This window comes from Salmo salar, chromosome 05 (assembly GCF_965601325.2).
Source record: "Salmo salar chromosome 05, fSalSal1, whole genome shotgun sequence".
Classification (NCBI taxonomy): domain Eukaryota; kingdom Metazoa; phylum Chordata; class Actinopteri; order Salmoniformes; family Salmonidae; genus Salmo; species Salmo salar.
This window is the reverse complement of record NC_138295.1, coordinates 200,643-225,993: the sequence shown is the minus strand read 5'-3', so window position 1 is coordinate 225,993 and position 25,351 is coordinate 200,643. Positions and strand designations below refer to the sequence as shown.

The 25,351-nt window shown below is 47.7% G+C and overlaps 1 protein-coding gene across 3 annotated transcripts; it reads right to left on the bottom strand.

Annotated features, from left to right (window-relative positions):
• Nucleotides 1–11,889: 11,889 nt before the first annotated feature.
• p2ry10 (P2Y receptor family member 10) lies at nucleotides 11,890–24,880 on the bottom strand. 3 transcript variants are annotated; one of them, XM_045717787.2, is made up of 5 exons: nucleotides 24,704–24,880; nucleotides 24,148–24,185; nucleotides 19,442–19,743; nucleotides 19,094–19,274; nucleotides 11,890–17,318 (listed from the first exon to the last, which is right to left on the bottom strand). In XM_045717787.2, exons 3-5 carry the CDS (start codon nucleotides 19,624–19,626, stop codon nucleotides 16,404–16,406), a joined length of 1,281 nt encoding a protein of 426 aa, XP_045573743.1. In that variant the 5' UTR covers nucleotides 19,627–19,743; nucleotides 24,148–24,185; nucleotides 24,704–24,880; the 3' UTR covers nucleotides 11,890–16,403. The 3 variants fall into 3 exon arrangements, with proteins under 3 accessions (XP_045573743.1, XP_045573744.1, XP_082831115.1); XM_045717788.2 differs by lacking the exon at nucleotides 24,148–24,185; XM_082974989.1 differs by lacking the exons at nucleotides 19,094–19,274; nucleotides 19,442–19,743; nucleotides 24,148–24,185; nucleotides 24,704–24,880 and adding an exon at nucleotides 17,361–18,873.
• Between the last annotated feature and the right edge of the window lie 471 nt (nucleotides 24,881–25,351).

Here is a 25,351-nt window from a genome sequence, read left to right as displayed (position 1 = left end):
CATTGACTCTGTACCGGTACCCCTTGTATATAGCCTCCACATTGACTCTGTACCGGTACCCCCTGTATATAGCCTCCACATTGACTCTGTACCGGTACCCCCCTGTATATAGCCTCCACATTGACTCTGTACCGGTACCCCCCTGTATATTGCCTCCACATTGACGCTGTACCGGTACCCCCTGTATATAGCCTCCACATTGACTCTGTACCGGTACCCCCTGTATATAGCCTCCACATTGACTCTGTACCGGTACCCCCTGTATATAGCCTCCACATTGACTCTGTACCGGTACCCCCTGTATATAGCCTCCACATTGACTCTGTACCGGTACCCCCTGTATATAGCCTCCACATTGACTCTGTACCGGTACCCCCTGTATATAGCCTCCACATTGACTCGGTACCGGTACCCCCTGTATATAGCCTCCACATTGACTCTGTACCGGTACCCCCTGTATATAGCCTCCACATTGACTCTGTACCGGTACCCCCTGTATATAGCCTCCACATTGACTCTGTACCGGTACCCCCTGTATATAGCCTCCACATTGACTCGGTACCGGTACCCCCTGTATATAGCCTCCACATTGACTCTGTACCGGTACCCCCTGTATATAGCCTCCACATTGACTCTGTACCGGTACCCCCTGTATATACCCTCGCTACTGTTATTTACTGCTGCTCTTTAATTATTTGTTATTCTTATCTCTTACTTTTTTGGGGGGGTATTTTCTTAAAACTGCATTGTTGGTTAAGGGCTTGTAAGTAAGCATTTCACTATAAGGTCTACACCTGTTCGGCGCATGTGACAAATAACATTTGATTTGATTTGATAGAGAGACAAAGAGTGAGAGAAGAGACTGAACTAAAGCTGGTTTATTTTACAACATGTTTAGAAATGCCACATAGCTTTAAACATTTCCCATACTGTAGCTGACTCACACACTAACACACACTCTCTGTATAGTTAGTTCATCATCACAGAAGTGAGAAGGGAGTAGAGATATTTCCTTTCATAACACTTTGCATACTGCAAATACACACCCATACACCCAAAAACAAACACACACAGTATGACTATGCAAATAGTGTGTCCATGCCAGCTTAGGATAATGTGTAGTTGTGTTTAAATTTTAACAGTCTGTTTGGTTGCTTGATGATTCTGTAAGATGTTTAAGGAGGAGAGGTTTCTATTGTTCACATCATTTATTTTATATTTAACACGGCAAGTCAGTTAAGAACAAATGTTTATTTACAATAATGGCCTACCGGGGAACAGTGGGTTAACTGCCTTGTTCATGGGCAGAATGACAGATTCTATAAGGTCTCTCTAATATCTCTATTCTCTCTAATATCTCTAGACTGTCTAGTCTCTCTATTATCTCTAGTCTCTCAAGTCTCTCTCAATTATCTCTAGTCTCTCTAGACCAGGGCTTTCCAACCCTGTTCCGGGATAGATACCCTCTGGGAGGGTAGCTTTCCAGGAGCAGAGTTAGAGTTAAAACCAACACGAGGGTAACTCTCCAGGTAAAAGGTTATAGAGCCCTGGTCAAACTCTCAGGCACAGGCTAGGTCCGAGGACTAGATAGGATGACAACACCCTTCTCTCCAGTTCTGGTCCTCTCTTCAAGAACATTAGACTACTGTTATGGTCCTCTCTTCTAGAACATTAGACTAGTGTTCTAGTCCTCTCTATTAAAACATTAGACTACAATTCTGGTCCTCTCTTCTATAACAGACTACTGTTCTGGTCCTCTCTTCTAGAACATTAGACTAGTGTTCTTGTCCTCTCTTCTATTTATTTTCAACTCTTCATTTCGCAGTTTTTCTGTTATTGAATAATACTCCGATGTTGTCCTTTTTACCTCCGTAGATCGAAATGAACTTTTTAAGCCAAAATTCCCAAAAGCATTTGCCTGAGTATTTGGTGCACATAGACCTACTTTTATGCCCTCAGGCTTAGGCTTGCGCACTAATGCCAGATAACGAAACAAAAACCTCAATGTAGCATATAGATATGATTTGCACAATAATGATTCATTTACATATTTTAATGCTTTGTTTTCTCTTTATTCAACCCGCCTTCTACCCACCCGCCCTTCATCCACATAATATTTAATGACCCTAAACCTGGTGTCGAGGTGAGTGTAGCTGTAACGGCCATCATCAAAATGAGACCAAGGTGCAGCGGAGGATGTGTTCATCTTGAAAGATTTTAATGGACTGAATGAGCACTTACAAAATAAATCAAAAACGACCAGCAACAGTTCTGTCAGGTTACAAAACTAAACATAAAACATTCACCCACAAAACCCAAAGGAAAAACAGGCTGCCTAAGTATGACTCCCAATCAGCAACAACAATGTACCTCTGTTCCTGATTGGGAGCCATACCCGGCCGAAACAAAGCAATCCCAAACATAGAAAAACAGACATAGAATGCCCACCCAAATCACACCCTGACCAAACCTAAATAGAGACATAAAAAGGATCTCTCAGGTCAGGGCGTGACAGTAGCTGGTGCATCGAAGTCAGGCGCAGGACAGCAGAGATGAGTGGACAAAGCACTTTAATAAGGCAATCATATGCACAGAACGCAACTGCGTCACAAAACAAATGCCCAACGAACCAGTGAAAATGCACAAAGTACAAAAACATAAGTACAAAGTATAGGCTGCCACAAGGTAATAGGTACAGGTAATAAAATAAACCCGGCGCAAACCAGCCGGAAGCGTGCCAACCTCAACAATAAACACTTACACACACAGACATGGGGGGAACAGAGGGTTAAATACACGACATGTAATGAGGGAATGAATACCAGGTGTGTTGGAAAACAAGACAAAACAAATGGAAAATGAAAAGTGGATCGGTGATGGCTAGAAGACCGGTGACGTCGACCGCCAAACGAACAAGGAGAGGAACTGACTTCGGCGGAAGTCGAGACAGTACCCCCCCTTGACGTGCGGCTCCAGCAGTGCGCCGACACCGGCCTCGGGGATGACCCAGAGGGCGAGGTGCAGGGCAATCCGGATGGAGATGGTGGAACTCTGAGTCACTGGCTTACTGGTGTTCTTCCATGCCGTCCATGGGAGGGGTGCGTCACTTGAGTGGGTTGAGTCACTGACGTGGTCTTCCTGTCTGGGTTGGCGCCCCCCCTCGGGTTGTGCCATGGCGGAGATCGTTGTGGGCTATACTCGGCCTTGTCTTAGGACGGTAAGTTGGTGGTTGGAGACATCCCTCTAGTGGTGTGGGGGCTGTGCTTTGGCAAAGTGGGTGGGGTTATATCCTGCCTGTTTGGCCCTGTCCGGGGGTTTCATCGGATGGGGCCACAGTGTCTTCTGATCCCTCCTGTCTCAGCCTCCAGTATTTATGCTGCAGTAGTTTATGTGTCGGGGGGCTAGGGTCAGTCTGTTACATCTGGAGTATTTCTCTTGTCTTATCCGGTGTCCTGTGTGAATTTAAATATGCTCTCTCTAATTCTCTCTTTCTCTCTTTCTGTCTTTCTCTCGGAGGACCTGTGCCCTAGGACCATGCCTCAGGACTACCTGGTATGATGACTCCTTGCTGTCCCCAGTCCACCTGGCCGTGCTGCTGCTCCAGTTTCAACTGTTCTGCCTGCGGCTATGGAACCCTGACCTGTTCACCGGACGTGCTTGTTGCACCCTCGACAACTACTATGATTATTATTATTTGACCATGCTGGTCATTTATGAACATTTTAACATCTTGACCATGTTCTGTTATAATATCCACCCTGCACAGCCAGAAGAGGACTGGCCACCCCTCATAGCCTGGTTCCTCTCTAGGTTTCTTCCTAGGTTTTTGGCCTTTCTAGGGAGTTTTTCCTAGGGAGTTTTTCCTAGCCACCGTGCTTCTTTCACATGCTTTGCTTGCTGTTTGGGGTTTTAGGCTGGGTTTCTGTACAGCACTTTGAGATATCAGCTGATGTACGAAGGGCTATATAAATACATTTGATTTGATTTGATTTGAACTCCTGCAGCATTGAAAGGTCCAACACGTCCTCCACCGGATCCCAGCATCTCTCCTCCAGACCGCACCCCTCCCAGTCCACGAGGTACTGAAGGCCCCTCGCCCGGCGCCTCGAATCCAGTATGGAGCAAACGGAGTACGCCGTAGCCCCCTTGATGTCCAGAGGGGGCGGAGGAACCGCCCGCACCTCAGACTCCTGGATCGGGCCAGCCACCACTGGCCTGAGGAGAGACACATGGAACGAGGGGTTAATACGGTAACCGGGAGGAAGCTGTAACCTGTAACTCACCTCGTTCAGTCTCCTCAGGGCTTTAAATGGCCCACAAACCGCGGACCCAGCTTCTGGCAGGGCAGGCGGAGGGGCAGGTTTCGGGTCGAGAGCCAGACCCGGTCCTAACTGTGGTGACAGTCTGCGCTGGCTTTCTGGCGCAGCACGGCGTGCTGAAGGTGAGCCTGAGCGGCATCCCATGTCTCCTCCACGGGCCGGAACCAGTCATCCACCGCAGGAGCCTCGGTCTGACTCTGATGCCAAGGAGCCAGAACCGGCTGATACCCCAGTACACACTGGAAGGGGGAGAGGTTAGTGGAGGAGTGGCGGAGCGAGTTGTGTGTCATCTCTGCCCAGGGCATGAATGCTGCCCACTCCCCCGGCCGGTCCTGGCAATAGGACCACAGAAACCTACTCACATCCTGGTTAACTCTCTCCACCTGCCCGTTACTCTCGGGGTGAAAACCTGATGTAAGGCTGATCGAGACCCCCAGATGTTCCATGAACACCCTCCAGACCCTCGACGTGAACTGGGGACCCCGATCAGACACTATATCCTCAGGCACCCCGTAGTGCCAGAAGACATGCGTAAACAAGTCCTCCGCAGTCTGTAGGGAGACGGGGCAGAGGGAGGAGATGGCAGGACTTAGAAAAACGGTGCACAATGACCAGGATCGTGGTGTTACCCTATGAGGGAGGAAGATCCCTAAGGAAATCCACTGACAGGTGTGACCAAGGCGGTTGTGGAATGGGTAAGGGGTGTAACTTACCTATGGGTAGGTGCCTAGGAGCCTTATGCTGGGCGCACACCGAGCAGGAGGAAACATAAACCCTCACATCCTTAGCCAAAGTGGGCCACCAGAACTTCCCACTCAGACAGCGCACCGTCCGACCGATGCCTGGATGACCAGAGGAGGGTGACGTGTGGACCCAATAGGTCAGCCGGTCACGGACAGCAGACAGAACGTACAGACGCCCAGCTGGACACTGGAGGGGAGTGGGCTCTGTACGTAGCGCCTGCTCAATGTCTGCGTCCAGCTCCCACACTACCTGCGCCACCAGGCAGGAGGCCGGGAGTATGGGGGTGGGATCCATGGGCCGGTCCTCTGTGTCATACAGCCGGGAAAGTGCGTCTGCCTTCACGTTCTGGGAACCTGGTCTGTAAGGAAGGGTGAAAAGAAAATGGGTGAAAAACATGGCCCACCTTGCCTGGCAAGGGTTCAGTATCCTCGCCGCCCGGATGTACTCCAGATTGCGGTGGTCAGTCCAGATGAGAAAAGGGTATTTAGCCCCCTCAAGTCAATGCCTCCACGCCTTCAAGGCCTTGACAACAGCCAACAGCTCTCGGTCAGGCATTTCTCAGCCTTGACGTACAGGTCATGCTCCAACAGTCGACCAAGCACCCTGAGCACCAGGGACACATGCTTGGCGCGTGTAGCGGAGTATATCTGAATGTCATTAATATACACCACTACATCCTGCCCGTGCAGGTCCCTGTAAATCTCATCTACAAGGGCTTGGAAGACTGATGGAGCATTCATCAACCCGTACGGCATGACGAGGTACTCATAAGGCCCTGAGGTTGTACTGAACGCCATCTTCCACTCGTCTCCCTCTCGGATACGCACCAGGTTGTAAGCACTCCTGAGATCAAGTTTGGTGAAGAAGCGCGCCCCGTGCATTGACTCAATCGCAGTGGCAATGAGACGTAACGGGTAACTGTACCTCACAGTGATCTGATTTAGGCCTCAATAGTCAATACACGGGCGCAGACCTCCCTCCTTTTTCTTCACATAAAAGAAACTCGAGGAGGCGGGTGAAGTGGAGGACCGAATGTACCCCTGACGCAAGGATTCAGAGACATATGTTTCCATAGCCACCATCTCTGCCTGTGACAGGGGATACACGTGACTCCTGGGAAGTGCGGCGTCTACTAGGAGATTTATCGCACAATCCCCCCGTTGATGAGGTGGTAATTGAGTCGCCTTCTTTTTGGAGAAGGCGAGAGCCAAATCGCCATATTCGGGGGGAATGCGCACGGTGGAGACCTGGTCTGGACTTACCGCCGTAGTAGCACCAATGGAAACCCCTAAACACCTCCCCGAGCACTCTCGCGAACACCCCGTGAGAGCCCTTCGTTGCCATGAAACAGTGGGGTCAGGGCAAGCTAACCAGGGTAGGCCTAGCACCACGGGAAACGCAAGAGAGTCAATGAGGAAGAGACTGATTCTCTTCGTGAGACCCCCCTGTTTCACCATGCCGAGAGGAGCGTGGCCTCCCTAATCAACCCTGACCCTAATGGTCGACTGTCTAAGGCGTGAACTGGGAAGGGCATAGCCACTGGAACAATGGGGATCCCTAAACTATGGGCAAATGATCTGTCTATAAAATTCCCAGCCGCGCCTGAATCGACGAGCGCCTTATGGGAATGGGAATGCGGGGAAAACTCAGGAAAAGTAACAAACAAAAACACGTGTGCAACAGAGGGCTCTGGGTGAGAATGGTGCCTTCTCACCTGGGGTGACGCTAGAGTGCCCTGCCTGCTGCCTCGACCCCCAGAGGAACCAACCCGACACCGACCGGCAGTGTGACCTCTGCGGCCACAGATGTGCACGAGACGGTACCTCCTCCAGTCTCCCTGAGCGCAGCACCTCCCAGCTCCATGGGCATCGGAGCGGTGGTGCTGGGGGATGGAACCGACAGATCCCTAGACCACTGACAGACCCCCAGACCACCGACAGAAGCAGCACAAAGTACAAAAATTCAAGTACAAAGTACAGGCTGCCACAAAGCACGGGTAATAAAATAAACCCGGCACAAACCAGCCGGAAGCGTGCCAACCTCAACAATAAACAATTACACACACAGACATGGGGGGAACAGAGGGTTAAATACATCACATATAATGAGGGAATGAATTCCAGGTGTGTGGGAAAACAAGACAAAACAAATGGAAAATGAAAGGTGGATCGGCGATAGCTAGAAGACCGGTGACGTCGACTGCCGAACGCCGCCCGAACAAGGAGAGGTACCGACTTCGGCGGAAGTCGTGACACCTGGATATAATTGTGGGGACTGCGGGTTATGAGTTATCACACGTATCGCTAGTGCCTCAGTCTCAGTGTGTAGGACTCTGTTTGATCTGGTCACCAGGAGTCACCAGGAGTCCCTGTGGTGTCTGTCTCAGTGTGGAGGACTCTGCTGTTTGATCTGGTCACCAGGAGTCACCAGGGGTCACCAGGAGTCACCAGGAGTCCCTGTGGTGTCTGTCTCAGTGTGGAAGGCTCTGCTAGTTCCTGATGTGTGGGTGTTGGCTATACAGTATGTACCAGGAGTCCCTGTGGTGTCTGTCTCAGTGTGGAGGACTCTGCTAGTTTCTGATGTGTGGGTGTTGACTGTACAGTACAAACACTGTGCTGCTGTTACTTCCTCTGTCACATTTCCTCTGGGGTGCTTCCATGCATCCGCTGTTTGAAGGCCTGAAATGGTTGAGTCACTACTTTTAGCCAGAGCCTTGTTCCCTATATAGTGCACTACTGTTAGCCAGGGCCCTATTCACTATATAGTGGTCCTTCCCTGTGGCTCACTTGGTAGAGTGTTTGCAACACCAGGGTTGTGGGTTCGATTCCCACGGGGGGCCAGTACGGAGAAGAAAAAAAAGAAAAAAAATGTTTGAAATGAGATGAAATGAAATGTATGCATTCACTATTTTAAGTCACTCTGGATAAGAGCGTCTGCTAAGTGACTAAAATGTAAATAGTGCACTACTGTTAGCCAGAGCCCTATTCCCAATATAGTGCACTACTGTGTCATGACGTTGCCCTCTGGGTTTTCTATGCACCATCCCCCGACCTCTATACATCTGACACAAGGCTGTGTGAAGGCGGTCGTAAATTCCAAAGGGAATGTCCTGCCTAACAGGCCACAGTAAAGAGACAGTGTTCATGGAGAGAACAAAGGATTCTTCCACCTCACAGAATTGGAGAACCGAACGACATTTATGTTCTGGAGAAGGTATAAAAGATCGGTGAAGAATCCAGCTATGAACTGGTCCGCTTGGTACAATTTTGTGAGGCTCATTAGAGACAATATGGCCATATTACCATACTAAGGTTTATATACTAGCCTCAGCGATGAGACTTACATCTAATGGTTGTATAAAATGATTTAATAAGATTAAAGCTATTTGGAATATTTTGAGATGCTATGTACTGATGTTAATGTGAGAGAATTGTATTTCTGTTCAAAAGCTTACATCTAGACGTTCCGCTAGCGGAACACCTGCTCCAATATCCAATGATAGGGCGTGGCGCGAATTACAAATTCCTCAAAAATCCCAAAACTTCCATTTTTCAAACATATGACTATTTTACACCATTTTAAAGACAAGACTCTCGTTAATCAATAGGAATATATTATAATATATTATAATATAGGAAAGTTATATTAGGAAAATTATAACTTTGTAATCTGAATATTTTCCATGGTGCCCCGATCTCCTAGTTAATTTCAGTTACACGATGAATCAGTTTAGTCGCGTAATAATAATTACAGGGAGTTATTTTGATAAACATGTCTTCAGTTTAATGGTGCCCAAAGACACGACAACTGTTAGCCAGAGCCCTGTTCCCTATATAGTGCACAACTGTTAGCCAGAGCCCTGTTCCCTATATAGTGCACAACTGATAGCCAGAGCCCTGTTCCCTATATAGTGCACAACTGTTAGCCAGAGCCCTGTTCCCTATATAGTGCACAACTGTTAGCCAGAGCCCTGTTCCCTATATAGTGCACAACTGTTAGCCAGAGCCCTGTTCCCTATATAGTGCACTACTGTTAGCCAGAGCCCTGTTCCCTATATAGTGCACAACTGATAGCCAGAGCCCTGTTCCCTATATAGTGCACTACTGTTAGCCAGAGCCCTGTTCCCTATATAGTGCACTACTGTTAGCCAGAGCCCTGTTCCCTATATAGTGCACTACTGTTAGCCAGAGCCCTGTTCCCTATATAGTGCACTACTGTTAGCCAGAGCCCTGTTCCCTATATAGTGCACTACTGTTAGCCAGAGCCCTGTTCCCTATATAGTGCACTACTGTTAGCCAGAGCCCTGTTCCCTATATAGTGCACTACTGTTAGCCAGAGCCCTGTTCCCTATATAGTGCACTACTGTTAGCCAGAGCCCTGTTCCCTATATAGTGCACTACTGTTAGCCAGAGCCCTGTTCCCTATATAGTGCACTACTGTTAGCCAGAGCCCTGTTCCCTATATAGTGCACTACTGTTAGCCAGAGCCCTGTTCCCTATATAGTGCACTACTGTTAGCCAGAGCCTTGTTCCCTATATAGTACACTACTGTTAGCCAGAGCTCTGTTCCCTATATAGTACACTACTGTTAGCCAGAGCTCTGTTCCCTATATAGTGCACTACTGTTAGCCAGAGCCCTATTCCCAGAGCCCTATTCCCTGAGAAAACATGCTCTTTCCATGACATAGACTGACCAGGTGAATCCAAGTGAAAGCTATGATCCCTTATTGATGTCACTTGTTAAATCCACTTCAATCAGTGTAGATGAAATGGAGGAGACAGGTTATGAATGATTTTTAAGTCTTGAGACAATTGAGACATGGATTGTCTATGTGTGCCATTCAGAGTGTGAATGAGCAAGACAAAGGAGTCATCAAGAAAAACGAGTCATGTAGAGCCCAATGTAGAGCCCTATGTAGAGCCCAATGTAGAGCAGATTGTAGAGCCCTACGTAGAGCCCTATGTAGAGCCCTAGGTAGAGCCCAATGTAGAGCCCTATGTAGAGCCCTATGTAGAGCCCAATGTAGAGCAGATTGTAGAGCCCAAAGTAGAGCCCTAGGTAGAGCCCAATGTAGAGCCCAATGTAGAGCCCAATGTAGAGCCCAATGTAGAGCCCTAGGTAGAGCCCAATGTAGAGCCCTAGGTAGAGCCCAATGTAGAGCCCTAGGTAGAGCCCTAGGTAGAGGCCAATGTAGAGCCCTAGGTAGAGCCCAATGTAGAGCACTAGATAGAGCCCTAGGTAGAGCCCAATGTAGAGCCCTAGGTGGAGGCCTATGTAGAGGCCTAGGTAGAGCCCAATGTAGAGGCCTATGTAGAGGCCTATGTAGAGCCCAATGTAGAGGCCAATGTAGAGGCATATGTAGAGACCTATGAATAGCCCTATGTATAGCCCTAGGTAGAGCCCTAGGTAGAGCCCAATGTAGAGTCCAATATAGAGCCCTAGGTAGAGCCCAATGTAGAGCCCTAGGTAGAGCCCTAGGTAGAGCCCTAGATAGAGCCCAATGTAGAGCCCTAGGCAGAGCCCTAGGCAAAGCCCAATGTAGAGCCCTAGGTAGAGCCTAATGTAGAGCCCTAGGTAGAGCCCTATGTGGAGCCCTATGTGGAGCCCTATGTGGAGCCCTATGTGGAGCCCTATGTGGAGCCCAATGTAGAGCCCTAGGTAGAGGCCTATGTAGAGCCCTATGTGGAGCCCTATGTAGAGCCCTATGTGGAGCCTAATGTAGAGCCCAATGTAGAGCCCTAGGTAGAGCCCTAGGTAGAGGCCTATGTGGAGCCCTATGTGGAGCCCTATGTGGAGCCCTATGTAGAGCCCTATGTGGAGCCCAGTGTAGAGCCATGTGTGGAGCCCTATGTAGAGCCCTATGTAGAGCCCTATGTGGAGCCCTATGTAGAGCCCTGTGTGGAGCCCTATGTAGAGCCCTATGTGGAGCCCTATGTGGAGCCCTATGTAGAGCCCTGTGTGGAGCCCTATGTAGAGCCCTATGTGGAGCCCTATGTAGAGCCCTATGTAGAGCCCTGTGTGGAGCCCTATGTAGAGCCCTGTGTAGAGCCCTATGTGGAGCCCTATGTAGAGCCCTATGTAGAGCCCTATGTAGAGCCCTATGTAGAGCCCTATGTAGAGCCCTGTGTGGAGCCCTATGTAGAGCCCTATGTGGAGCCCTATGTGGAGCCCTGTGTGGAGCCCTATGTAGAGCCCTATGTAGAGCCCTATGTAGAGCCCTGTGTGGAGCCCTGTGTGGAGCCCTGTGTGGAGCCCTATGTGGAGCCCTATGTAGAGCCCTATGTAGAGCCCTATGTAGAGCCCTATGTAGAGCCCTATGTAGAGCCCTGTGTGGAGCCCTATGTAGAGCCCTATGTAGAGCCCTATAGACCATGGTCAAAGTTGTGCCCTTTAAAGGAAATAAGGATGTGTTTCAGACCCACCTTGAGATTGGAGTGCAGCTGCAGGAGAATGACCATATGGTTACAGTTGGTAACAGTTCAACTGTTAAACTGCCAACCTACACCCAGCACCTGCCAACCAGATTCACACAGTAAGAGACTGCAGCTGCGGTGTGTGTGTGTGTGTGTGTGTGTGTGTGTGTGTGTGTGTGTGTGTGTGTGTGTGTGTGTGTGTGTGTGTGTGTGTGTGTGTGTGTGTGTGTGTGTGTGTGTGTGTGTGTGTGTGTGTGTGCAGTTCCATAGCTTTGCAACTCTTACCCCATCAGCGCCCCACCCCCTCAGCAGCTCAGACTCTACAGTAGCCTCTCTCTAAAGCATTGACGAGTATCTTTGAGAAGCACAGACATCCTTTACTTCATGTGAACAAGCATTATTAAACCCAGTGGTCAGTCTGATATAGCAACAAGCTGCTTTTTATTTACATAATTTACAACATGGTCAAACAGAAGCTGATGCGTACAATGGCCCAGGCTTTCTCTGCATCTTACTGTTTCAGCACATTTAGCTTATACGAGTCCCCTTCAAACAACAACAGTTTATCTTACAGTAACATAGCTGGTTACATGTCACATTTTCAGTGTCTCTCTGTCCCTCTAGAGTGGGGGGGGTGTTCTGTTGTGTAACAGTCTTTATCTGTCTATGGAGCAGATGAGGAGGAAATGGAAGAGGAAGAGGAAAGGAGGAGGAAGAGGAGAGGAGGAGAAAAGGGAGAGGACGAGACAGGAAAAGAGGAGATGAGTAAAAGGAGGAGAGGGGAGAGATGAGAGGAGAGGAGAGGAGGAAAGGAGAGGACAGAGGAGAGGAGGAGAGGATGATGGGAGAGGAGAGAGACGGAGAGGACGAAAGGAGAGGAAGAGGAGGAGGAGGAGGAGAGGAGGAGAGAGGAAGAAAGGAGAGGACAGAGGAGAGGAGGAGAGGATGATGAGAGAGGAGAGGAGAGAGATGGAGAGGACGAAAGGAGAGGAGGAGGAGGAGGAGAGGAGGAGAGAGGAGGAGAAAGGAGGATGAGAGGAGAGGCGAGAAAGAAGAGGAGGAGAGAGCGGAGGAGATGAGGAGAGGATGAGAGAGGAGAGGAGGAGTAGAATGATGAGGAGGAGGACAGGAGGAGAGGAGGAGGAGGAGGAGGAGAGGAGGAGATAGGAGAGGAGAGGAGGAAAGGAGGAGGAGGAAAGGAGGAGTAGAATGATGAGGAGGACAGGAAGAGAGGAGGAGGAGGAGGAGAGGAGAGGAGAGGAGAGGAGAGGAGAGGAGAGGAGAGGAGAGGAGAGGGGATAGGAGGAGGAGATAATAGAGGAGATGAAGAGAGGAAAGGAGGAGTAGAAGGATGAGGAGGAGAGGAGAGGAGAGGAGAGGAGATAGGAGGAGGAATAGGAGAGAGAAGAGAGGAGGAGGAGAGGATGAGAAGAGAGGAAAGGAGGAGTAAAAGGAGGAGGAGGAGGAGAGAGGAGAGAGAAGGAGGAGAGGAGAGAGGGGAGGAGGAGGAGGAGGAGGAGAGGAGAGAGCGAAGAGAGAGGAGAGAGGAGAGAGAAGGAGGAGGAGAGAAGAGAGGAGAGGAGAGGGAGAGGAGAGAGGACAGGAGGAGGAGGAGAGGAGAGAGAAGGAGGAGGAGAGGAGAGAGGGGAGGAGGAGGAGAGAGAGAGGAGAGAGACGAGAGGAGGAGAAGAGAGAGAGGAGAGAGGCTTCCCGGATAAAGCACAAAGTAAACTTCAGTTAATGCTAAATACAGCTGCTAGAATCTTGACTAGAACCAAAAAATTTGATCATATTACTCCAGTGCTAGCCTCTCTACACTGGCTTCCTGTTAAGGCTAGGGCTGAGTTCAAGGTTTTACTGCTAACATACAAGCGTTACATGGACTTGCTCCTACTTATCTTTCCGATTTGGTCCTGCCGTACATACCTACACGTACGCTACGGTCACAAGACGCAGGCCTCCTTACTGTCCCTAGAATTTCTAAGCAAACAGCTGGAGGCAGGGCTTTCTCCTATAGAGCTCCATTTTTATGGAATGGTCTGCCTACCCATGCGAGAGACGCAGACTCGGTCTCAACCTTTAAGTCTTTATTGAAGACTCATCTCTTCAGTAGGTCCTATGATTGAGTGTAGTCTGGCCCAGGGGTGTGAAGGTGAACGGAAAGGCTGGAGCAACGAACCGCCCTTGCTGTCTCTGCCTGGCCGGTTTCCCCTCTCTCCACTGGGATTCTCTTCCTCTAACCCTATTACAGGGGCTGAGTCACTGTACTGGTGCTCTTCCATGCCGTCCCTAGAAAGGGTGCGTCACTTGAGTGGGTTGAGTCACAGACGTGATCTTCCTGTCCGGGTTGGCGCCCCCCTCAGGTTCGTGCCGTGGGGGAGATTTTCATGGGCTATACTCGGCCTTGTCTCAGGATGGTAAGTTGGTGGTTGGAGACATCCCTCTAGTGGTGTGGGGGCTGTGCTTTGGCAAAGTGGGTGGGGTTATATCCTGCCTGGTTGGCCCTGTCCGGGGGTTTCATCGGATGGGGCCACAGTGTCTCCTGACCCCTCCTGTCTCAGCCTCCAGTATTTATGCTGCAGTAGTTTATGTGTCGGGGGGGCTAGGGTCAGTCTGATATACAGTGGGGGAAAATAGTATTTGATCCCCTGCTGATTTTGTACGTTTGCCCACTGATAAAGAAAGGATCAGTCTATAATTTTAATGGTAGGTTTATTTCAACAGTGAGAGACAGAATAACAACCAAAAAATCCAGAAAAAAACGCATGTCAAAAATGTTATAAAATGATTTGCATTTTAATGAGGGAAATAAGTATTTGACCCCCTCTCAATCAGAAAGATTTCTGGCTCCCAGGTGTCTTTTATACAGGTAATGAGCTGAGATTAGGAGCACACTCTTAAAGGGAGTGCTCCTAACCGCAGCTTGTTACCTGTAAAAAAGACACATGTCCACAGAAGCAATCAATCAATCAGATTCCAAACTCTCCACCATGGCCAAGACCAAAGAGCTCTCCAATGATGTCAGGGACAACATTGTAGAACTACACAAGGCTGGAATGAGCTACAAGACCATCACCAAGCAGCTTGGTGAGAAGGTGACAACATTTGGTGCGATTATTCGCAAATGGAAGAAACACAAAAGAACTGTCAATATCCCTCGGCCTGGGGCTCCATGCAAGATCTCACCTCGCGGGGTTGCAATGATCATGAGAACGGTGAGGAATCAGCCCAGAACTACACGGGAGGATCTTGTCAGTGATCTCAAGGTAGCTGGGACCATAGTCACCAAAAAAACAATTGGTAACACACTACGCCGTGAAGGACTGAAATCCTGCAGCGCCCGCAAGGTCCCCCTGCTCAAGAAAGCACATATACATGCCAGTCTGAAGTTTGCCAATGAACATCTGAATGATTCAGAGGACAACTGGTGAAAGTGTTGTGGTCAGATGAGACCAAAATGGAGCTCTTTGGCATCAACTCAACTCGCCGTGTTTGGAGGAGGAGGAATGCTGCCTATGACCCCAAGAACACCATCTCCACCGTCAAACATGGAGGTGGAAACATTATGCTTTGGGGGTGTTTTTCTGCTAAGGGGACAGGACAACTTCACCGCATCATTTGACGGGGCCATGTACTGTCAAATCTTGGGTGAGAACCTCCTTCCCTCAGCCAGGGCATTGAAAATGGGTTGTGGATGGGTATTCCAGCATGACAATGACCCAAAACACACGGCCAAGGCAACAAAGGAGTGGCTCAAGAAGAAGCACATTAAGGTCCTGGAGTGGCCTAGCCCGTCTCCAGACTTTAATCCCATAGAAAATCTGTGGAGGGAGCTGAAGGTTTGAGTTGCCAAACGTCAGCCTCGAAACCTTAATGACTTGGAGAAGATCTGCAAAGAGGAGTGGGAGAAAATCCCTCCTGAGATGTGTGCAAACCTGGTGGCCAACTACAAGAAACGTCTGACCTCTGTGATTGCCAACAAGGGTTTTGCCACCAAGTACTAAGTCATGTTTTGCAGAGGGGTCAAATACTTATTTCCCTCATTAAAATTTAAATCATTTTATAACATTTTTGACATGCGTTTTTTTCTGGATTTTTTGGTTGTTATTCTGTCTCTCACTGTTCATATAAACCTACCATTAAAATTATAGACTGATCATTTGTTTTTAAGTGGGCAAACGTACAAAATCAGCAGGGGATCAAATACTTTTTCCCTCCACTTTATCTGGAGTATTTCTCCTGTCTTATCCGGTGTCCTGTGTGAATTTAAGTATGCTCCCTCTAATTCTCTCCCTCTCCCTCTAACTCTCCTCCCGGAGGACCTGAGCCCTGGGACCATGACTCAGGACTACTTGGCCTGATGACTCCTTGCTGTCCCCAGTCCAGCTGGTCATGCTGCTGCTCCAGTTTCAACTGTTCTGCCTGCAGCTATGGAACCTTGACCTGTTCACCGGACATGCTACCTTGTCCCAGACCTGCTGTTCTCGACTCTCTCTCTCTACTGCAGCTGCTGTCTCTAACTCTGAAGGATCGACTATGAAAAGTCAACTGACATTTACTCTTGAGGGACTGACCTGTTGCACCCTCTACAACCACTGTGATTATTATTATCTGATCCTGCAGGTCATCTATGAACATTTGAACATCTTGGCCATGTTCTGTTATAATCTCCACCCGGCACAGCCAGAAGAGGACTGGCCACCCCTCATAGCCTGGTTCCTCTCTAGGTTTCTTCCTAGGTTCCTGCCTTTCTAGGGAGTTTTTCCTAGCCACTGTGCTTCTACACCTGCATTGCTTGCTGTTTGGGGTTTTATTCTGGATTTCTGTATAGCACTTTGTGACATCAGCTGATGTAAAAAGGACTTCATATTTACATTTGATTGATTGAGGAGAGGAGGAGGAGACAAAGTGCTCCCTGCAGGAGGTGTTACTCCCTAAAAGAGGAGGTGCTTTCCAGGCTCATGAGCCGGCCTCTAATGGAGGAGGAGAGGGAGGAGGTCCGTTGGGAGAGGTGCTGTCTGAACTCTGCAGTGAGGAAGTAATATAACAAAGGGTTCAGACAGCAGGACAGACTGGCTACACACAGAGAAATAGGGTGGAAATGACGCACCGCCAGCATCGTGGGGCAGTGGGACACTATATCCTGAGACACCATCACGTACAACAGGAAATTGACGTGGTACGGAGCGAAACAGAACAGGAATAGAGCCGAGCAGCTCATAACCATCCTCAGGGCGCGACGCTTATCTTTGTCCGTCTGCCTGTGCATCTGGGCTGAGGGTTGGGCCTGGCTGGTCGAGGGGCAGCGGTGATTGTGGTGGTGCTCTCTGTCCGTCTGGGCTGAGGGTTGGGCCTGGCTGGTCGAGGGGCAGCGGTGGTTTTGGTGGTGCTCTCTGTCCTGTCTCTGTCTCAGTGAGTGAGCGATCCGGAGAGAGCAGTAACTGATGGCACTGAGCGGTAACACAAACCCAAACAGCTCCGCAAGCACCATCATGGCTGCCATCAGGGGAAGTGGCAGTTTCCTGGTGGGCAGGTCCTTAAAACAGCCGTCGCCGGGTCTGGGGCTGGGGCTTGTGTAAGGTAAGGTGGAGGGTGTGGAGTATGGAATAGGACTACCAGTGTAATAGCTGGGGTTAGAGCTGGGTATGAGACTGGTACTGGGGCTAGGGGTGTATTGGCCGGGTACAGTGCTGTTGCTGATCCTCATGATAATAAAAGGGGAACAAAATATTCCCACCACCAGCCACACGGTGGCGCTGATCAACAGGTCATAACGCCGTCTCCACCGCCTGGCATAGAAGGGCTGTAGCAAAAACACACACCTCTGGACACTGATACACACCTGGTGGAGGAGGAGGAGAGAGAGAGATTAGTGTGTTCTCACCAGGAAGGTGATGGAAGCGTACATGTTGAGGTATTTGAGGTAGAAACAGAACAGATTAGAGTGTGTTCTCACCAGGAAGGTGATGGAAGCGTACATGTTGAGGTATTTGAGGTAGAAACAGAACAGATTAGAGTGTGTTCTCACCAGGAAGGTGATGGAAGCGTACATGTTGAGGTATTTGAGGTAGAAACAGAACAGATTAGAGTGTGTTCTCACCAGGAAGGTGATGGAAGCGTACATGTTGAGGTATTTGAGGTAGAAACAGAACAGATTAGAGTGTGTTCTCACCAGGAAGGTGATGGAAGCGTACATGTTGAGGTATTTGAGGTAGAAACAGAACAGATTAGAGTGTGTTCTCACCAGGAAGGTGATGGAAGCGTACATGTTGAGGTATTTGAGGTAGAAACAGAACAGATTAGAGTGTGTTCTCACCAGGAAGGTGATGGAAGCGTACATGTTGAGGTATTTGAGGTAGAAACAGAACAGATTAGAGTGTGTTCTCACCAGGAAGGTGATGGAAGCGTACATGTTGAGGTATTTGAGGTAGAAACAGAACAGATTAGAGTGTGTTCTCACCAGGAAGGTGATGGAAGCGTACATGTTGAGGTATTTGAGGTAGAAACAGAACAGATTAGAGTGTGTTCTCACCAGGAAGGTGATGGAAGCGTACATGTTGAGGTATTTGAGGTAGAAACAGAACAGATTAGAGTGTGTTCTCACCAGGAAGGTGATGGAAGCGTACATGTTGAGGTATTTGAGGTAGAAACAGAACAGATTAGAGTGTGTTCTCACCAGGAAGGTGATGGAAGCGTACATGTTGAGGTATTTGCGGTAGAAACAGAACAGATTAGAGTGTGTTCTCACCAGGAAGGTGATGGAAGCGTACATGTTGAGGTATTTGAGGTAGAAACAGAACAGATTAGAGTGTGTTCTCACCAGGAAGGTGATGGAAGCGTACATGTTGAGGTATTTGAGGTAGAAACAGAACAGATTAGAGTGTGTTCTCACCAGGAAGGTGATGGAAGCGTACATGTTGAGGTATTTGCGGTAGAAACAGAACAGATTAGAGTGTGTTCTCACCAGGAAGGTGATGGAAGCGTACATGTTGAGGTATTTGAGGTAGAAACAGAACAGATTAGAGTGTGTTCTCACCAGGAAGGTGATGGAAGCGTACATGTTGAGGTATTTGAGGTAGAAACAGAACAGATTAGAGTGTGTTCTCACCAGGAAGGTGATGGAAGCGTACATGTTGAGGTATTTGAGGTAGAAACAGAACAGATTAGAGTGTGTTCTCACCAGGAAGGTGATGGAAGCGTACATGTTGAGGTATTTGAGGTAGAAACAGAACAGATTAGAGTGTGTTCTCACCAGGAAGGTGATGGAAGCGTACATGTTGAGGTATTTGCGGTAGAAACAGAACAGATTAGAGTGTGTTCTCACCAGGAAGGTGATGGAAGCGTACATGTTGAGGTATTTGAGGTAGAAACAGAACAGATTAGAGTGTGTTCTCACCAGGAAGGTGAGGTGATGGAAGCGTACATGTTGAGGTATTTGCGGTAGAAACAGAACAGATTAGAGTGTGTTCTCACCAGGAAGGTGATGGAAGCGTACATGTTGAGGTATTTGAGGTAGAAACAGAACAGATTAGAGTGTGTTCTCACCAGGAAGGTGATGGAAGCGTACATGTTGAGGTATTTGAGGTAGAAACAGAACAGATTAGAGTGTGTTCTCACCAGGAAGGTGATGGAAGCGTACATGTTGAGGTATTTGAGGTAGAAACAGAACAGACACAGTGTTTGTCCAAAGGGCCAGGTGTGTGTCCGGTAGTAGTGGATCCTCAGAGGCAAAGACATGACATGGAGCAGGTCAGCTAGAGCCAGGTTCACCATGAAGATCACTGCCTTGGTCTTCTTACTGAGGAGAGAGGAGAGGGGGTCAACATACACTAGGGAGGGGAAGGGGCGTGTGTGTGTGTGTGTGTGTGTGTGTGTGTGTGTGTGTGTGTGTGTGTGTGTGTTGTGTGTGTGTGTGTGTGTGTGTGTGTGTGTGTGTGTGTGTGTGTGTGCGTGTGTGTGGTGTACCTGATGTGTCTACAAAGCACCCAGAGAGCTGTGGTGTTGAGGCAGAGACCAGGGATGAAGAGCAGCAGGTAGAACCAAAAGTACAGCTGCTCCATTTGATGCTCCCAACCAGTCACATCATAGGGACACCGCCCGGAGGAGTTAACAGGAAGCTTCTCCCACAGATCAGAGACATTCAGATTCATACTCTTATAAACTCAATCAAACACACAGCTCACAAACAAACACACACACTCACAAACTGTCACACACATTCATTCTGTTCCCAAAGCTGCATCTCCCACATCAGAACAGGAGAGGAACTGACAGACAGACAGACAGACAGACAGACAGACAGACAGACAGACAGACAGACAGACAGACAGACAGACAGACAAACAGACAGAAAAAAAGATAATTACACAGATTAAAACACTATAGGACATTACTCTGAGGACAGCAGCAGAGACTGGACTGGAAATCTTGTAGCAAGGTAAATCTAACAGCAGGATATGTTTAAACAGTTCCTCTGTTATCTACAGAACCGTTCTACACTCCCCCCTCTTCCTCAGCCTAACCGCCAAGACTGGCCAACTCCCTTCCTGTATTTATAAACTCAGCAAAAAAAGAAACGTCCTCTCACTGTCAACTGCGTTTATGTTCAGCAAACTTAACGTGTGTAAATATTTGTATGAACATCACAAGATTCAACAACTGAGACATAAACTGAACAAGTTCCACAGACATGTGACTAACAGAAATTGAATAATGTGTCCCTGAACAAAGGGGGGGTCAAAATCAAAAGTAACAGTCAGTATCTGGTGTGGCCACCAGCTGCATTAAGTACTGCAGTGCATCTCCTCCTCATGGACTGCACCAGATTTACCAGTTCTTGCTGTGAGATGTTACCCCACTCTTCCACCATGGCACCTGCAAGTTCCCGGACATTTCTGGGGGGAATGGCCCTAGCCCTCACCCTCTGATCCAACAGGTCCCAGACGTGCTCAATGGGATTGAGATCCGGGCACTTCGCGGCCATTACAGAACACTGACATTCCTGTCTTGCAGGAAATCACGCACAGAACGAGCATTATGGCTGGTGGCATTGTCATGCTGGAGGGTCATGTCAGGATGAGCCTGCAGGAAGGGTACCACATGAGGGAGGAGGATGTCTTCCCTGTAACGCACAGCGTTGAGATTGCCTGCAATAACAACAAGCTCAGTCCGATGATGCTGTGACACACCGCCCCAGACCATGACGGACCCTCCACTTCCAAATCGATCCCGCTCCAGAGTACAGGCCTCAGTGTAACGCTCATTCCTTCGACGATAAACGCGAATCCGACCATCACCCCTGATGAGACAAAACCGCGACTCGTCAGTGAAGAGCACTTTTTGCCAGTCCTGTCTGGTCCAGCGATGGTGGGTTTGTGCCCATAGGCGACGTTGTTGCCGGTGATGTCTGGTGAGGACCTGCCTTACAACAGGCCTACAAGCCCTCAGTCCAGCCTCTCTCAGCCTATTGTGGACAGTCTGAGCACTGATGGAGGGATTGTGCGTTCCTGGTGTAACTCGGGCAGTTGTTGTTGCCATCCTGTACCTGTCCCGCAGGTGTGATGTTCGGATGTACCGATCCTGTGCAGGTGTTGTTACACGTGGTCTGCCACTGCGAGGATGATCAGCTGTCCGTTCGGTCTTCCTGTAGCACTGTCTACGGCGTCTCACAGTACAGACATTGCAATTTATTGCCCTGGCCCCATCTGCAGTCCTCATGCCTCCTTGCAGCATGCCTAAGGCACGTTCACACAGATGAGCAGGGACCCTGGGCATCTTTCTTTTGGTGTTTTTCAGAGTCAGTAGAAAGGCCCTCTTTAGTGTCCTAAGCTTTCATAACTGTGACCTTAATTGCCTACCGTCTGTAAGCTGTTAGTGTCTTAACGACCGTTCCACAGGTGCATGTTCATTAATTGTTTATGGTTCATTGAACAAGCATGGGAAACTGTTTAAACCCTTTACAATGAAGATCTGTGAAGATATTTGGATTTTTACGAATTATCTTTGAAAGAGGGCCTTGAAATAGGGACGTTTCTTTTTTCCTGAGTTTATATGATAGAGAGAGAGAGAGAGAGAGAGAGAGAGAGACAGAGAGAGAGACAGAGAGAGAGAGAGACAGAGAGAGAGAGAGAACATACCCAGCTAATAATTCTAGAGAAAGAGAAAAAGATTGTAATGTTCCTCTAATGTTTGTGTCAAATTTTAGTTGGGTTAGGAGAATATTCCATGAACTTTCCACCAAACATACCCAGAACATGGTTGCCATGGTATCAGAATATAATATATTCATGTTCTAGACATGTTTCATGGGAACTTTTCGGGAACATTTATGTGTATCAGTTGTCAGGGCATCACCTGATGGTCCCAAAGAACCCCCCCCCCCCCAATAAAACATTTCATATCACGCCTCGTTACTGTTACCCAGCCAATCAGCACCCTGATTGGTGAACCACTGATCCATTCATAGCTCTCAGTAATTACTGATCAACTTGTCCTTCCCTGGTATTCGAACTCACATCCTGTTAGTTCACGGCGTTCAGGTCTTACTGCTACCCGTTCCTGTCAGGTATCAGTTCATTTTAATATTCTGTCATCATTGATTTGATTGACTTATTTCAGCAATATAAGGGCTTTCAGTATAGTTGTATAATGGTGGTGGTGGGCATGTTAACATGTTTTAATGATACTCCTGAATCACTATGATCAATACAAGTTTTTATTAAGTGTTCTTTTGAGATTTACTTCAAAGTGCATTCAGCCTATTGCTTAAACCTATCACGTTATTACATCTACATAAGTGCCTAGGGAGAAGGGGTTTGCTTCTGGACAGGGCCTAACTATACTAACCCAATAAGCACAAGAGGGCTTAGGGTTTGCTTTGGGATAATCATATCAATGATGAGAGAAGAGTCAAATTGATACCTGGCAAGGACATGGTTGCGTAGCAGGAAGATCTGAATGACGTGAACTAAGGTTGTGAGTTCAAATTCCAGGTGACGACATGGGAAACAATAATTTCTGTATAAATGAACATACACAATGTAATCAAATATGTACGTGTGTGTCCCAATCTCTGCCACCAGACCAAGAGCTGTGAATGGATCAGTGGTTCACCAATCAGGGCCTTGATGGGCTCTGTGACAATGTGTGATTGTTTTATTTTGGGAGAACAATTCTTTGGGACCATCAGGTGATGCCCTGACAACTGATACACAGAAATGTTCCTGCCAAGTCCCAGAACATCAATATATTATATTCTGAGAACATGGCAACCATGTTCTGTGTATTTTCGGTGAGACGTTGATGGAATCCTTACCCTCTGAAAATTGGGCATATGAATGTTCTTGCAACGTTCCCGTGAAAAGTGTCTAGAACATCAATATTTTACATTCTGTGAACATGGTTACCACTTTCTGGATAAGTTCTATTTGACATTAAGGGAATGGTCCCTTACAAACAGTCCTTGGACATCATCGGGACATTCATATAGAAACCTTAGTTAATGAGACTCTTAAAACTTCTTCGGGATCGGTGTCCCGTCCACGGACGGTTTAGCTAACGTGGGCTAATGCAATTAGCTTGAGGTTGTAAGTAACAAGAACATTTCTCAGGACATCTGATATTCTTGTTAATCTAACTGCACTGTCCAATTTACAGTAGCTATTACAGTGTAAGAATACCATGCTATTGTTAGGAGAGTGCACAATTTTGAACATGAAAAGATATTAATATACAAATTAGGCACATTTGGGCAGTCTTGATACAACATTTTGAACAGAAATGCGATGGTTCATTGGATCAGTCTAAAACTGTGCACATACACTGCTGCCATGTAGTGGCCAAAATCTAATTTGCACTTGGGCTGGAATAATACATTATGGCCTTTCTCTTGCATTTCAAAGATGATGGTACAAAAAAATACAAAAGAACAGTTGTATTTTTTCTTTGTATTATCTTTTGCCAGGTCTATTGTGTTATACTCTCCAACATTCCTTTCACATTTCCACAAACTTCAAAGTGTTTCCTTTCAAATGGTACTAAGAATATGCATATCCTTGCTTCAGGGCCTGAGCTACAGCCAGTTAGATTTGGGTATGTCACTTTAGGCGAATATTGAATAAAAGGGGCGGATCCTTATTAAGGGAACATTCTCTAAATTTGTGAGGACGTTTGTTGCTAGCTGTGTATGACAGTTGAATCAGGACACTAAAACCTCTTTACACAATCAGTACTGTCTCGTCACACGGTCCAAGACCTGACCAACACACTGTGATCTAAAATCAGTTATGTAACAATATGGATGTAACTACATGGCTCTAACCATAACCAGAATACTGCACAGCCCCTTTTTCTACTACAATACTAGACAAAACACTTTGGGATTGATCATTTTAAAGTTCAACATCTTCTGTGTCTTTGTGGCTGACATGTTCATAAGTCCTTTCTGTACTGTGTCAAACCAACCAACAGGCTCTCTAGGTTCTGACAGAACACCTCTCAATCGCTTTCTGACCCTGAGTCTTAGGAGTGGTTTCTCAGATACATACAAAGCCTTGTCTAGACTTTAAGCACACCCAATAGTTATGTTTACAGAAGACCTGGAAAGACTTCTACTGGTCTAAAAGCTCAACATGCTCAACTGCTGGAATGTTTCCAGAGACCTATAGGTTTACCTCTAGTTCCACCAGGTTGCCCCTCCAGGTGAGTCAGTCTGATGAGGTGCAGGTAAAGGTCAGGTGAGAGGTCAGATCAGAGCCCAGAGGATGACATAAGCAGATGGATGTGAAACAGCAGTCACACAGTAACGGAACAACTGACAGGTCTTTTGTTGCTGTCGCTGCAGGAGTCAACAGTCTGTGTCATGCACGCCTTCTTTCCTGTGTGTGTGTGTGTCTAAATGTGACATCAGCAAGCTGTTCTGATGTCCGATGCCAGGTAGCGGTAGCGGGGGTATGAGTGTGTTCTCGGTTGCTCATTTCTGGTGCGGAGCAGCTTTAACAGTGGCATCGTGGGTAGTGTGGCGCAGTCTGTGTGTGTGCTTGTGTGTGTGTGTGTGTGTGAGCGAGCGCATGCATGTATTTTTGTAGGAAGTGGCTATCAGGGTTCTCGGTTTTACCCGCCTGTGAAACTGTTATTCAGTCAAACCGTAGCAACACCTTAAACACAACATTGCACACTGCTGGGGGGAAAGTGGGCGTGTCAATGTAAGAACAAAGAGATAGTTGTTACCTTCAGTAAGGTGTAGCACTTTGAGCTTCAGTCCAGGTGACAGCAAAACACAGAGTGGGAATCCCCTCCACGTGAACTACACTACACCCAGTCACTAACTACAACACACCCTGATCCACCAGTCACACAGCTAACAGCCTTCTCTGAGTCACACAGATCCTATCTGACAGAGAGGCAGGCAACTGTAGAGGGTTAGGGTTAGAGAAAACTGTACAAAATGGTTCTTTACTTCCTCTTATGAAATAAGCTACTTCCCTTTTCCAACTGTCTTTATCAACTATTAAAGACAAGACTCTCCTATATCTAACCACACTGTCCGATTTCAAAAAGGCTTTACAACGAAAGCAAAACATTAGATTATGTCAGCAGAGTACCCAGCCAGAAATAATCAGACACCCATTTTTCAAGCTAGCATATAATGTCACATAAACCCAAACCACAGCTAAATGCAGCACTAACCTTTGATGATCTTCATCAGATGACAACCCTAGGACATTATGTTATACAATACATGCATGTTTTGTTCAATCAAGTTCATATTTATATCAAAAAACTGCTTTTTACATTAGCATGTGACGTTCAGAACTAGCATACCCCCCGCAAACTTCCGGGGAATTTACTAACAATTTACTAAATTACTCACGATAA

Excerpts from the sequence above, each read along its gene's own strand:
- p2ry10 (XM_082974989.1), bottom strand. The coding sequence starts at position 18,824 with ATGTACGCTTCCATCACCTTCCTGGTGAGAACACACTCTAATCTGTTC. Across the intron at positions 17,319-17,360 it reads ACGCTTCCATCACCTTCCTG|GTGTGTATCAGTGTCCAGAG; the intron begins GTGAGAACACAC and ends CTCCTCCACCAG.